Source organism: Paramormyrops kingsleyae, chromosome 7 (genome assembly GCF_048594095.1).
Source record: "Paramormyrops kingsleyae isolate MSU_618 chromosome 7, PKINGS_0.4, whole genome shotgun sequence".
Lineage (NCBI taxonomy): Eukaryota > Metazoa > Chordata > Actinopteri > Osteoglossiformes > Mormyridae > Paramormyrops > Paramormyrops kingsleyae.
This window is the reverse complement of record NC_132803.1, coordinates 34,145,714-34,160,205: the sequence shown is the minus strand read 5'-3', so window position 1 is coordinate 34,160,205 and position 14,492 is coordinate 34,145,714. Positions and strand designations below refer to the sequence as shown.

The following is a 14,492-nucleotide window of genomic DNA, read 5'->3' as shown; positions in this document are numbered from 1 at the left end:
TAGATGTTACTGCACTGACTCATTCGGTTAAAGGAGAGTCGCATCCACTGTGGGGATGAAACGAGTTATTGATGTTGCCTGAAGGACGGAACTGAGCTGCCTCAGGACCACGGGGTCCTCTCACTGGAGTGTCTCATGCCCTAACGACTCTTGTGTTCGACTCTGATACGCAAGCTCTGCCTTGCTATAATTAATGCCCTGTTATGTGTTGTAGCGCAGGAGGATCTCTGGTGAGTTCGCTTTTCTTGAGCAAAACGTTTTCCAGGCCTGGCCCAGTATGGATGAGCTGCATTCGCAAGGGCACCTGGGAGCGGAAGTGGTGCAGGCCTCCCCCCGTGTACACATCTTACTCAGTCTGGTGATGCATATGGAGCCGCCCCCCCCCCCCCACCACCGCTGTCCCTGCCAGACTCAGGAAGCCACCTGCATTATTCATTTTTCCCATTAGATATTCTGGGAACGAGCACACGGCCCTGTAGGTGCCGATCACTTTGATATGGAAATGCCATCGACTGTCGACGGCACCCCTTGCCGGATTCAGAGATGCGCTGAAAACCCGCGGTGCCCATTTTCCTGGTCAGACAAATCTGTGCGCTTTGGCTTGTGTGCGAGCCCAGCTCCTTTGCTGTTGTGGGTCGTGGGGGATTCCAGTGTGGCTGACCTGGCTCCTTGCTTACTATGGGCTGTGCGCGCTGTCACTCTGGCTTAGCTGCTAATTGCTTCATTGAAGTCATCATTTGGATAGTGAATTAGGTTTTAATTAAAATGTATTCTCTGAAACTTGCATCACTGCAGCTCTGGGGGACCTGTGTTGCACCCTCATGGAAAATATGTTGAATGCGTGCGTGTGTTCTTTGTGAGGTGATGTCAAATATTTATCTGGCTTCCTGCACGTTATCTTCATGTATCAGTGAGCAGAGTTGGTTTGAATAAGATTTCTGTACACCCCCCCCCCCCCCCCCCCCCCCACCCCCGATCTCCCTAGTGGACTTTGTGCCACACGCCAGCATGGACACCACACACCACATGCTCCTGTACGGCTGCAGCGCCCCCTCATCCACCGACTCGTACTGGTAGGTCAACAAGTGGAGCACCGATCTGCCATCCTGCGATGTATCGTCGTTCTGTGAATGTATGCTAATCTACGTGTACGCATCAACTCAATTCCATTCTATATGTTTTGACCCGCTTACTATCTTCAAACACCTTTCTCTAAATTATCAATCTTTTTTTGTCTAAACTTCTTTTCCTCGAGTTTTTTTTTTTTTAACCAAACATACTGCATTATTTCTGAATTGCATTCTACCAAGACATAGGATTTCAGACTTCTGTTTTAAGCATATTCTGAAACATATTCAAATAATTAATCAAATGAAAATTCAATTTCAGTCGAGCAGTGTTTCTTTTGAAGTCAGATTTAGCAATTTAATTGGTGTGTTTTTTGCGCTGAGGAGTACTGTGGCCGTCATTTGTGTTATTAAGCTGGCTAATTCACTGGATGACTGTTTTCTGTCAAGCCCAGAAAGAGCTTCCATCATACGTTCAGTAATAAACTTGCCTGTTACTATAGCAACTGCTGCCACCTAGACAACGGGGATTCACAAAGCTGACCCCTGGGATCTTTTTTTTTCCCTCCACATTCTTCTCCTCGGGCTTTGTGATGAAGTAGACAAAGACGGTTTGACTAGTCACATTGTTTGAGCCCTGGGTGTGCTTCATTCTTTAAGGGCCTGTTACCACTTCAGTCCTGCTCCATTTTAGTGTGAAGATCAGGTATCACAGAGGCATTTCATATTTATAAAATAGTTCTAGTGTTAGCACTTTAGCTAATTGTACTCCACAAAAGAAATGCACACACTGCACTCATGCACATACACATAATGATATGAAGTCTTATTTGTAATCTGGGAAATCCTTAGGATTCCATACCATTTAAACACAGCTGCTGACTGGCACATCTGTTATTAAAACAGTTTGCTGTTTGGTTTCTGTCCCATAGATTTTTAAGGACACTAGCCATTCAGCACGCTGTCATGTTAACTGTGCCAGGCCAAATTCTCTGTGTATCTGACCCAACAAAAAAATGTTTGAATGCTGCTCAGAATTTTTAAAATTTCAATTATTTTTAAGTCTAAAAACGTTGAAAATATAGAAGCTCTTGAGGTTTAATTGAAAGGAGGTGTGAAAGTAGGCCAGGTCGTGTATCTACCATTCAGGAGGGTCCTGAAAATAACAAGAATGGATATCAAAAAGAACACCAGAATTTTGTGTTGCAGTTTCTGTGTGTTGTTTACTTGGGCTCGCGGTTTATTGTGCTTTAATTTATTCTCAAGTGCCGAGTGTTACTGGATACATGGGGTACAAATTGAAAGCACTGATTATTAATCCTCGACGCAGAGGTGTCAGGAAGCCCCTGTTCAGTTTGGCGAGGCTGCATGTTGTGCTGAGGAATGAGTCCCTGCATGGAGGATGAATGGTGTTAGAATCAGCCAAGAGCCGTGGAAGATGGTAAATCGTTTTTGGGGGCCGCGCCGCTTTTTGGCCGCCCTGAATGATTTAGATCTGCGGGAAGGAGCTTTCTGCTGACCGCGCTGTTTATTATAATGCATCAGTTATTGTTACCAGGCCTAGCACACTTTATTATCTTGATGTGATTGTTAGTGTCTCTCTTGTATGGAAATGAGTGCGAACAGCTCAGTATCCCATGCTTCCTCTTTTTCTCTGCCCTATCAGGGACTGTGGGACAGAGCAGGGGCCTTGTGTTCACGACCCCAAGATCATCTACGCCTGGGCACGGAATGCCCCGCCCACCAGGTTGCCCAAAGGTAGCTTCTCCTTCAGGGTGGGGCCTTTGGAGAATTGCAGGGAGGGGGGTGTCGTTCATGTTTCGGTGCTTATGAATTGTGCTGCTGTGTCCTGCTGCTAGTGGAGGGACCCCCTTTGGCGTTTTAATGAAGTCCTCCCCAATCTCATTTCCGTAGACGTCGGCTTTAAAGTCGGAGGAGACACGACAATTACTCACTTCGTGCTGCAGATGCACTATGGGGATGTCAGTGCTTTCAGAGGTGAGCTTTTAACATAAGAAAAACCATTCATGAGTTTGAAATTGCTGCCAGTGTCCGGCTGTAATGATTTGTATAGAATGTACGTTGCAGAGAAATAAAAGGCACGGGTCGTTATTTCTGAAACTTTGCAGGTTTGTGACCTTTGGAGCCCCTTTTGTTGGTAATTAAGGAGCTTGTATGATTCATTAGGATTTATTTGAGTAATTACTAGTGTATGCAGGCAGGGTCTCGCCTCGTCCAGTAGTGGGCGCTCTGAGCCCACCTAGCTCAGGCGTCGATGGGCCATACGTGGGAACAGAAATGCGCAGGAGCAGGTGCCCAACTCCCCAGCTGAAATCCCTCAGCCACCGTTCCATTTCAGCGACTGACTTAAGGAGCGGCCCAGCCAGTGTTATTCGCGGCACGTGCGGAGGGCGCCCCCATGGGGCCGCTGAGCGTGCCATCGGCGGGGCAGCTGAACTGTGGCCCCGAGAAGAGGCGGTGGGGTGTTAGCCCATGTTTTGGGAGAAAGTGAAGAGGAATGCAGGTGGGGCCGGTCGACCCCTTTGGATGACACAGGCCGCTGCCTAGGATGCCATCTTTTGAGGGGGTGTCGACTCCTTTCGATACCAGCTGCCCCCTTTGGCGTTAATTCAAGAACCCTAAAATATACCAGGTCTGCCTGGTGCTCAGCTCCTGCTAATTAAGCGGAATCAGACTGATTTATGGGACGGCCTGAGTGCTGGTGTGGGATCCTTTATGACCAGGTAACCGCGTGAGAAATGTGATATATGATGGGAATAATGAACGTTTGGGGTGGCAAGGCGGCTCAATGGGTATCACTGCTGCCCCATGCCTCCAGCGTTGGCGTTTTGAGTTCCGCCATCGCTCTGCTCTGTGCGTGTGGAGTTTGCATGTTCTTCACATGTTGGCCGGGTTTCCTCACGCAGTCCAAAGACTGCAGTTGGCTAATTGGTGTCATACGTGATTGAATGTATGTGCCCTGCGATGGACTGACATGCCAGCCTTGTGCCTTATGTTGCCTGGGATAAGCACCAAGCCCCTCGTGACCTTTGCCAGGACGTATGTAAAAGATTTATGCATATCAAGTTTATTATAGTATGTCTAAAATAATAACAGCACTAAGCTGTAATGAGCCAAACGTGTTGAAGGGCGCCGCAGTAAAAAATTAATGAAAAAACCTGCTTTATTTAAATTCTTAAATCATACTTGATACCGTGTACAGCACTGCACTCGATTAACTGGGCAATCTTTGGTGTCGCGTTTATAAATTATGGGTAATAGCCCTTCCAGTAAATGCACTTACTGTCGGGAAGACCGGGGCGGGGGGGATATTTTTTCGCCTCCCTGTGCAAGCTTGGTTATTTCAAAGAATTTTTATATCTGCAAGATTTAGATCTGTACATCTGGGTTATCACACCTACCCAAATTCACTCTGAAGGGTACGTGGTACTGTCACTGGCAGTCTAAATAACGAACTTGATTTTCATTGATTTTCTTTGCCCATGTGAATATCTTTGACATCTTAAGTCTTTTGCAAAGGTTAGCTCATTGTACATAAATGAAAACCATCATCTAATTTTGTGCAACTCTGCAACAATCCTTTCAGACGGCCATAGAGACTGCTCGGGTGTGACCTTGAAAATGACTTCCAAACCGTAAGTATCTGGCAAATGTTCGCTTCCTTTCATGTTTGTCTTAGGAAATGTAAAATATTCAAAGGAAATGTTGCCCATGTGCTTCTAAAGGTTCTGGAACATTATATGTTTTGTATTAATGGTTAAATGGGTTAAGCAAACACAATTCCCATGTGGCCTTGAATGATATTAAGACCTTTATGCCCAGTAGCAACATTTGTTTTACCTTCAGAGAGGAACCTGTGACTTCCTGTTCCGAAGTAACAGTTATGATGTAATTTTGAATTTGCAGTCAATACTCGGCAGCGTTTCGGTGTGCTGGTTGGCCTTCTGACCAGAACACTGGAGATTCAAATGCACGGATACTCTGACTTGTTACAACACAGTGGAGTGCAGGCTGTCGGTTAAAACGAATAGAAAATAGAATTGATTATCTACACATGACAGCCTAGCAATCAGGTAGAAACTTTGCAGCCCACTACTTGCGTTATTTAATAGGACATTTCTGGAAAAGACCCAGTGTATTCTGGACAGTGTTAGGCGTAATCCTGCCCAAACATGAAGGTAGATTTTGTCATCTTTTTTAATGTGTATAAGTATAGATCATGAACATGATTAATCCAAGATGCCCTACATCTTTTCCTCGACAACACATCAAGTATAGAGTGATTTCCTGAGGTACAGTATGTAATGATGCCATCTTTAATGCCTTATTGTGACAGCAATCGCAACATCAAAATCGCCGACATAGGATAGGATCTGCTTCAGAATGATAAGACGGGTATGGCTGCAACACCTCGATATACTAATGTCTGTCATTTTAGACATGTTGAGAAGTGGATATGTTGAAAGCTATACTCCCAAGCTGAAATTTTGATCAGCACTGCTTAAAGCATTATGACCCGTTTCCTCTTAGTATTGTTTGCAAAGATATAGCTGCTCAGTGAAAATAAATGGCTATTAAATATTGGGAAGGAGAGTGAGTGCAGTTTGATGCAATAAACATCTAGCTATGTGCACCTAAACCTTTAGCATCCCTGTTGGGAGTAGCTGGGAATAGCTAAGGAAAAAACATCATAAAAAAAGCATCAGTCACTGTTTTGTTTGTCTTTAAACAGATGATTTTATATTATTTGCCTCTTGCTTCATTCTGACTTTCCAGCATCGCAGGTTAACGACAGATTACTCTGTTTTTGTAATGGATGACCAGAGTCTTTTGCGTTTCACAGTCTCTTTGTATATCATGAGTGATTGCCTCTGTATTGCTTATCTCACTCTTGTATTTAATTGGGTTTTAAATTCTGACTAGCAGTGGTATTCTCAGTGAGGCTTTAATCAAGTCCCACCTACAACAGTAGACCAGCAAAAAATGCACAAACGATTTTGATGCATATTTCGTCCCATTTCAGTGTTTAAACAAAGGTGTGGTATCTATGCATGAAATGGAGTGGTGATTCATTGACATTTAATGTTTCAGATTTAAACATTAAGCAGATGTGGGCCCACAGGAAATAACTCATTTCCAACCCATTTTTAACTTCTAGGAAGTTTTATCGCTGTTTGATTAACTTGTCTGTGGGTGGAATCTCTTTAGTTTTTGTGAGTAATGCAGCTGCTAAATAGCAGTATGCTATGCTTAGTTGGTGGGTGGAGAAGTCATCCTAGTTTTAATGGTGATAAAACAAGACAAAACTGGAAATTCTATGGAGCTGACCTTCTTACATTTTTTTTTTTTTTTTTTTTTTAGCAGATGCTTTTCTCTAAAGTGACATATGAGAATAATAAGCATCTCAAGAGCCAACTACCCATAATGCAGCTCTGTTGAACTTCTAATGAGTGACCAAGTGCAGTTTAGCATTGGGTCAATTATAGTACTCTAAACATTACAAGAACCGAACAGGAAAAATGTTCAAATCAAAATGCCAGGAGACTAGGTTCCAACTAGAGAAATAAAATATACCGAGAGTCACAAACACTTGTTGCAGAATGCTCACATTCGGTTGATTCTCTGTATCTTTAAATTGGGTACAAATGCATTTTTCAGGAAAAGGTAGTCATCTTGAAGGTCAGTGTGATGAGAGATCAGCAGTGTGAAAAGGAACCAGAAAGGCATTCATCACCTGAATGGGGGGGGGGGGTGCCACCTTATATTTGATCTCAGGGTCAATATGCAATAATGGCTTCAAGGATTTCTTTTTTTTGCCGGTTTGTACAACTTTTGTATGGAAAGCTATGTGATGTGAAAGTTTTATATGGGAAAAAAAAAACATCCTTGGGCAAGAGGCAGACGTTTCCTTTCACTAATGACTCATCAGCATGATCACTAAAACGCACAGCTTCCACTAAGTAGTCGGGATGGAGATTAATCCATCCGCCATGTCGCTATCGATGGGCCTGCAGTTATTGACGTGCATTTTTCCCTAATGACATAGCCGATTCAGCAGTCCAGTAGCTCACTGGTGCACAGCACAGGACAGCACATAAATAAATAAACGGCAGATTAAATCCCTCTTTGCTTTTGGAGAATGGACCCACCCTGGGGCAAGCTGGCCTTTGTTGCCGTCGTCGTTAGGGATGTTACCACTCGTGTCGGCGTCCTTGTTTGTTCCACTGAATCGAACAAGCTGTCAGGCCTTGGAGCTGCCATCGTGCCCATGTGACTTTTCTGTCACGCGCTCACAGACGACTGCCTGTCCTCTTCATCCGCAGGCAGCCCTTCATTGCTGGCATATACCTCATGATGTCTATGAACACAAAGATCCCACCAGGGAAAAAAGGTGAGCGGCCAGACCTCACTTCAGGCCCCGGGGGACACAAGGGAGAATGGAAAGTGCCGGAAGTGAAGATGATGCAGATGGGTCCGGTCTGGATTTGGAGTTCAGGCTCGAGGGCTGAATTTCATTACACCTTCATTTGTGTCTTTGGAATGGCCGTGACGTCAATGCCAGTGACGAGCCTATTTCACCACTGTTTTGTTTTCACTTGTATTAATGTGTTTAGTGCATTCTACTAATCCACACATATTCCATGGTGACACTACCTTTGTTTTACTGTATAACAGGCATATCAGTTCAGCCTGTTTGGCATTAAGTGGGTAATTACACACAAGCAGACATTTCTGCGCAGATAGAAGTAGGGGACAGAAATGAAAATGTCCCAGCAATTACAGTTATTAAATTAAGTTACAGTGAAGTAATATTGCAGGCCCAGTCTCAGGTGTCTGTTTTCCTCAGGGATTTAGCTAAACCCTTTAAATGGTCATAGCTATAATGCAGCAGTGGAATCTATTTTCTCATTTAGGCGTTATCACAATAAGAGGATGAAAAGGTTTTTGTTTGGTCTCGACTTCGTGGGGTGAGCTTCGATGGCCCTCGCCTTTTCGTTTTGGAGCTTAACCAGACAGCTTACTTACTACTCCTCTGACTGACTCCATGTTGAGATTTATCGTTTTCCTGCATTTGCCTGAGAAATGGCTTCTTTCGATGATCCATTGCGTGCAAAAGTTGATCAAACTATTGATTTGAGAACTTTGAGCGCTGCTCCCCCCCCCCCCCCCCCCCCCCCAGGCAACGTTCAGTCCCTTTTCTTTGTTTGCAGTGACGAATGCTGACATCGCCTGCCCCTACAGATCATATCCCATGTACCCGTTTGCCTTCAGGACACATACGCATCGATTAGGTGAGAGTGGCCGAGTTATTCCCTCCTTGGTGGGTGTTGTCTTTCCGATCAAAGGCAACGATATCCTGAGCATGACAGCCCAGTCTCACAAGCTGCCGTCTGATCGTTTGTCACAGGGAAAGTCGTCAGTGGCTACCGAGTTCGCGATGGAAAGTGGACTCTGATTGGCCGACAGTCTCCGCAGCTGCCACAGGTAATAAGCTACTTTCTGAGAAATGCTTCTTTTGTACAAATTCTGCTGAAAATTAAAACGTGCAATCCTGTTGACTTTTGGCAAACTTTGAGTTAACTTTCTGGCAGAGTTGATACAAGTTCTGGTGGAGATCCAAGAGGCCTGAGAATCTCAGTGTTTTATTTAAAAGAAAAAAAGCTTTTTCTAGTCCTGTTTCAGACAAGTGAGCAGCAGACAGGCCATGTGAGCGACATCTGTGGAGTCGGATCACTTACACTGCTCACTGCAACTGTGTTAAAAAAAAAAAAAACAAAGCTACATGCTGCAGTGAGGCTTTATTATTTGTATTTTTTATTTAAAAAAAAAAAAAAAAAAAACCTACACACAGAGTTCAGAGTAAAGCTTGGAGTCCTACGCAGGGTTAGTTGTCCATCCAGTGCCCCGGGAGCATTTTTTGGGGGGGGGGTTAGGGTCTTGCTCAAGCGTCCATGGAGCAGTGGCTACTCAGCTGCGCATGGGTCTTGAACCGGCGACCTTCGAATCACAGGCACAGAGGCCTATCCTGATGAGCCCCACAGCGCCCCCTGTAGTATAAGAAGAAAACGGGGTCTGTCCAGTCCAAATTAGAAAAGCGTGATAAGATGGGTGTCAGGGGACAGGAAAGGGATTTTTGCTAAACTGAAACCTGTGAGACTGTCAGGTGTGGTGCCATCAAAGGGCAAGGGGTGAAATTAACAGGGGATGCGGGGGGGCTGCAATCTCTGCGTGATGCAGAGCCCGGTGACTCTAGGAGGGAGGAGACCAGAGCTTTTGCCCCGCTTCGTCCCACACATAAGGCCATTGGACAGATCATCAACACGAACGGGCCCTTTTTCCCTGTTAGTCCCTGACTCACGCTGTCAGTCGAGCAGGGGCTTAATGATTCTGGGGTCATGTGACGTAGGAGCGTGCCAGGGAATTCGGCGGCTCAGGGTGGTTTAGCGGTTATCACTGTGTTCACTGTCATCTTCACCTGTTCACCTCTTCGACACAGTCGTGTCGAGAGCTATTTTGGGATCCCTTACTAAATTTGTCTCTCTCTCACACACACACACACACACAGAGGCATGCACACCACACACTTGCGGTCGTCACTGTTTAACTGTCAGACAAGACAGAAAACGGCTGGTTTGAAGAAATCAGACTAACCAAATTTGATTATCTGAAGATGGATGGATGTTTAATTGTTGAGTTCTTTAATTAAATCTTTCATTGCTCATGTATAATAGAGCAGGACCTTCAGCATAGCTTCTCACACATTGTGGAAAGGCCATTACCCCCTTGTTTAAATGGTGGTCACATCACTCGCATCTTTGGGGTCCATTCTGCAGGTTTTAATGATTCGCCCCTTTTTCTTTCATTCCGCATGAAAAAGTCACTGGTTCTGGTGCTATTTTATGCTAACCTCTGAATAAATGTATGCTTCTCCTGCTTTTAAATTTTCTGAAGCATGCCAGTTGTGTTCATTTGTGTTCAGAAGTGTTGAATGTTTTTTAAACTGGCTGGCAAGCAATTAGATGACTGTGTGAGAGATACGTACTGTGTAGCCATGTATGGTAGAGTTCTACCCACGTTAACTCAACATCGGCTTTGTCATCGGGGACTGAAGTTCATTACCGCAAAGTTGCCTGTTATTAGGATTCCTCATGCTTTTGAAGTATGCTGTAGTACATCGTTCACTGAATAGCGCTTTGTGTTTTTTTTTTTTTTTTTTTTAATCCACTGGTGATCATTAAATGCATACTGATGCTCCATCCATCTTCCAACTGTTAATCCTGATCTCCCGGGGAGCTGGAGTGCATCCCAGACAGTGCAGGGCAGGGGGACACCCGGGATGCCAGTCCATTGTAGGGCTTATGCACAGTTATATACTATTGGCCGATTAGAGAAGCTAATTAGCCTGACAGTATGTCTATTGGAGGAATCCCCCATGACATGTGGAGAGCATGCACTCAACACATGCAGAGCAGGGGATGTGATTCTCCTGTGGCTCAGCAGGTTGGGCCTCTGTGACTGTGATTGGAAGTTTGCAAACTCCAATCCCATGCTCGGTAGAATAGTCACATCACCCTTGGGCCACTGAGCAAGGCCCTTAACCTTTTGAAAAATGCAGCAGGGGTGCCGGATAAATGGCTGACCCTGCGCTAAGACCCCAAGCTTCACTCTCACATGTAAATGTCTTGGGGAGTGAGATGGCAAGCATTCCAATGTTCCTGTGTGGCCCATGTAATAATGCTCATCCTGACTTAGACCTAAAGGGTCACCAGTATTTCCCAATCCTGTCCTTGGGCACAGTCCACATTTTTGCTCCCTCCCAGCTCCTAGCCAATTAGGAACACAGAGTACCTGGTACCAGTGTGAGCTGGGAGGGAGCAAATATGTGGACACTCTGGGGGTCCCTGAGGACTGGTTTGGGAAACACTTTTCTAGATAAAGACCTGGATGAACTGTTCTGCATGGAGCTTTGATAGAGCTTGATGGAGCTTGTTTTCTTTTGTCCTTCGCCTAAAATAGTTTGCAGCGTGTGTGTGTGTGTGTGTGTGTGTGCACTTCTGAGTGTCTGGCTCGTCTCCGAGTGATGCTCTCCCCCCATTCAGGCTTTCTACCCGGCGGCCAATGCTGTGGAGGTCCTGTATGGAGACACGCTGGCAGCCAGATGCGTGTTTACGGGGGAGGGGAAGACCTCTGTCACCACCATTGGGTGAGTTCCCTGTTCTTCTGATTATCTGTCATTGTGAAAGGAAACAGTCGATGTAAAAACCTGTCCTGTATTTTCCAGCTCTTTAGGGAGGAAGGTAAAGGCGTGGCCACCCCTCTTTAATCCTGCAAATTAGACTTGCAAAGGGGTAAAACCCTTGGTGCCATTTTATTACTGGCCATCCTGTCACAGAATGAAATGGCCGAGTTAATGTATGTAAAACAGGAAGCACATATTCTGGACACGCAGCGGTTCTGTGGTGAACGCATGGATTCATCACGGACAACGAGGTTTGTGTGCTGTCTGTGACGTGTGGGGGATTCAACTGCGATGTTCTCGAAGAAGCGTGGATGACATTCTAGCGGGAATCGAGGCATGACTGATGGCCTGTCTGCGAATCGTCTGGTTATTCCACCTGCACGGTGTCAGATTTGAAGGAGCGTGCCATCGTGGTGCGTGACTGTTAGGTGAGGGTGCCCGTGTCTCTAAAACACCCCCACCCCGCTCCCTCGCTTGTCTCACGCACCGCGTGAGCCTCCTGCACAGGAAAGGAGAAGTGCCATTGAGCGCGGAGTCTAGTTCCAGGAGGTCTCTAGGGGAATCTTTGTGTCATTCTGAGCTGGCCGCCCACCCACATGTATGTATGTGTGCGTGTGCGTGTGCATGCGTACCGTGCTATCCTGGTTACCATGGGGAGTGACTGCTGTGTGACACTACAGCCTCAGGCCGGGCTGACGCATCTCTGTCCCTGCCCCACACACACACACACACACTCCCAACCCCGATCTGCACCGAAACACTGATAACTGAAAGACACCTTTTGCTGCAACCCTTCTGCACCACACAATGAGGCTCGGAGCCTTAAAGGATGAATGCTTCCCTCTTCCCATTCTGTTCAAGCTTTCCAGGGACACCTGTCTGCCTTGCCTTTGCGTCCTTAATTACCGTGCTCACCACTCGTTCATATGGTATGATCTGTGTGTCTGCAGGGGCACCTCAGAGGACGAGATGTGTAACTTTTACATCATGTACTACATGGACAGCAAGCACGCCGTCCCCTACATGAACTGCATAGATGATGAGGAAAATGACCTGTTCAGAAATATCCCCAAAGAGGCCAATATCCCCATCCCTGTGAGTCCTGAGATGATGATGGTGATGCAGGCCCATGGACACCATACAGGTAGAACGTAAACCTCTGGCCTCCTGTCTCGTTTTCTTCACACGTGAGATCCGGCTCAGGTTTACATTCTTTCAAGACTTGCTGGTAGCTACTTTGAAATATCACAGGTTTTGTTTACACCCTGCCCTGTATGATTCAGGACTTTAGATTATAAGGTTTTGCCTGTTATATAATCGAGACTGTAGTGTTTTTTTTTTTTTTTTTTTTTTTGTCGCGTTTCAAAGATTTTCACGATGGCGCCAATCTACAGCAGAGGGAAGAGGAAGCCGGTTTGGACCAGGGTGAGTTGTCCTTGAAAGCTGCAGAGCGTAATAACAGAGTGTGACGGAGGCGGTTTCATCTTGGCATTTCTGTGCTCCCCTTCGGAGAACGTGTAAGTGTCGAAGTCCGCTCGGTGCTGTGGCCTTCACCGCGGGATGCCACCGGGAGCGTGGGACGGAGCACCAGCGCCAGATAGGCACCACGGGAACTTAAAACGGAAGGAGGGATGAAGGGAGATTAAAGTCAAGGGAGGGGTGGAACGCGGTGGAATGCGGGGGCTGTTTAAAGAAGCAGACATGGGGGAAGATGTTGATTGAAAGTGACATTGAGCAGTGCTGATGTGTAGTGTAAAAAAAACTGTTCTGTGGCACCCGGGAGATAGACCGTTATCGTTAATATTCTTCGGTAATTTTTAGTTTTTAGTTAATCGTTATGGTTTTTGTTCATTGAAGGAAGCTATCTCCGAACTATAGGCAATGGTGTTTATGAATAATAATCAAAAAAATCTAAAGAAAATATGTTTGATTTCAATTTGAAAATTCCATTATTGTAGCTAAATGATTAGTGGCTTCAGATTGCCTAATTAATTATTCCAATTACATTTGGTGTGGGCAATGCTGATTGGTTTTGCTTCCAAGAAAAATATCCGATGGCTTTTGGGAGACCTGGCTTTTATTACCGGTAATGGAGGTGGGGAGATACAGCAGAGGATGGAGGAGATATCAGCTTTGAGGTTGGTGCTCGCAGGCAAGACGATGTTACCATGGATACACATCCCTCCTAATGTTGCATCACGTTCAAGGATTTCAGAATCTCAGCATAAAGTATCCATGTGATATTTATTGTGGAAACACTCTGGTTCTATTCGCTGTCCAGTAACTGAGTCAGCAGAGAATAATTCCATAAATAAAATATAACATACAGCTGTCTTAAAGCAATTAGGGACTGTTCCCTATTGATTCAAGCTGCGGTACTAAAGGTAATGCTCTTGTTTGCTATTGTTTGAGGGTACAGCCCTGTAAATGAAATGGCACCTGCTGTGAAAAGCATTAAACTAAAGAGAATGGACTTTTTTGTATTTGCTCTTCTCATACTGACCTTTGATTTGATGCCTTTAGTGGAAATTATTGATAGTCGACATTTAGTGTATCAAATATATCCTTATGGTGAATTTCTTTAGACTTAAATAGGTCTAACTGAGCTTTGTCTCCCGAACTGTATTTATTCCTTCAGAACAAATAAATAATTAATGAAGTCTTTGTTACAGGTATAACTTCATTATTCCATAACCTAAAGTGTGCACATAGTCAGTTCTGAATAGTCAGTATTTTTATTTTATTTTTTTTAATTATGTTTGTGTGAAATCGACTGCAAATTGGCAACGGGTGGCGTGCAAATGGCAGTGATATCATTAAAGGATCATGTATCGGATTTGCCGCTTCTTTGGAGGATGGAGGACCAGTTGGCAGATGCGGCCGTCAAATGAGTTGTGACTGAGTGGGTGGAGCCGTGCCAGAGGGCCGGGTATTTAAGCGAGCAGATTGCCCCGGCGGTCCTCAGAGAGACCGCATCCATTAGCATGCCTCATTCTTTCCACCGCAATGCTCCATTTCCCGCCACGAGCCTAATCTCTGTTAGAGCCACTCGCTGTACACAAGTAAACAAGGTTGTATCCACTGATTTGCTTTGGGGAATCTCAGTGCTTCACAGAAAAATGAATAACTTCCCTGCATATTGGAACAGCCGTAATGGAAGATTA

The 14,492-nt window shown here is 45.2% G+C and overlaps 1 protein-coding gene across 6 annotated transcripts in view; it reads left to right on the top strand.

Moving 5' to 3' along the window:
* The window catches only part of pam (peptidylglycine alpha-amidating monooxygenase), a 53,259-nt gene that overhangs the window by 18,169 nt on the left and 20,598 nt on the right, over window positions 1–14,492 (top strand). For 5 of the 6 annotated variants that reach the window (XM_023796396.2, XM_023796393.2, XM_023796398.2 and 2 more), the window contains exons 5-14: window positions 986–1,073; window positions 2,734–2,825; window positions 2,982–3,065; window positions 4,675–4,723; window positions 7,412–7,479; window positions 8,300–8,380; window positions 8,497–8,573; window positions 11,189–11,292; window positions 12,279–12,472; window positions 12,697–12,753. In XM_023796396.2, the coding sequence (XP_023652164.2) occupies window positions 986–1,073; window positions 2,734–2,825; window positions 2,982–3,065; window positions 4,675–4,723; window positions 7,412–7,479; window positions 8,300–8,380; window positions 8,497–8,573; window positions 11,189–11,292; window positions 12,279–12,472; window positions 12,697–12,753 (894 nt within the window). The remainder of the gene's footprint in view (window positions 1–985; window positions 1,074–2,733; window positions 2,826–2,981; window positions 3,066–4,674; window positions 4,724–7,411; window positions 7,480–8,299; window positions 8,381–8,496; window positions 8,574–11,188; window positions 11,293–12,278; window positions 12,473–12,696; window positions 12,754–14,492) is intronic. The other variant, XM_072714804.1, reaches the window with a different exon arrangement.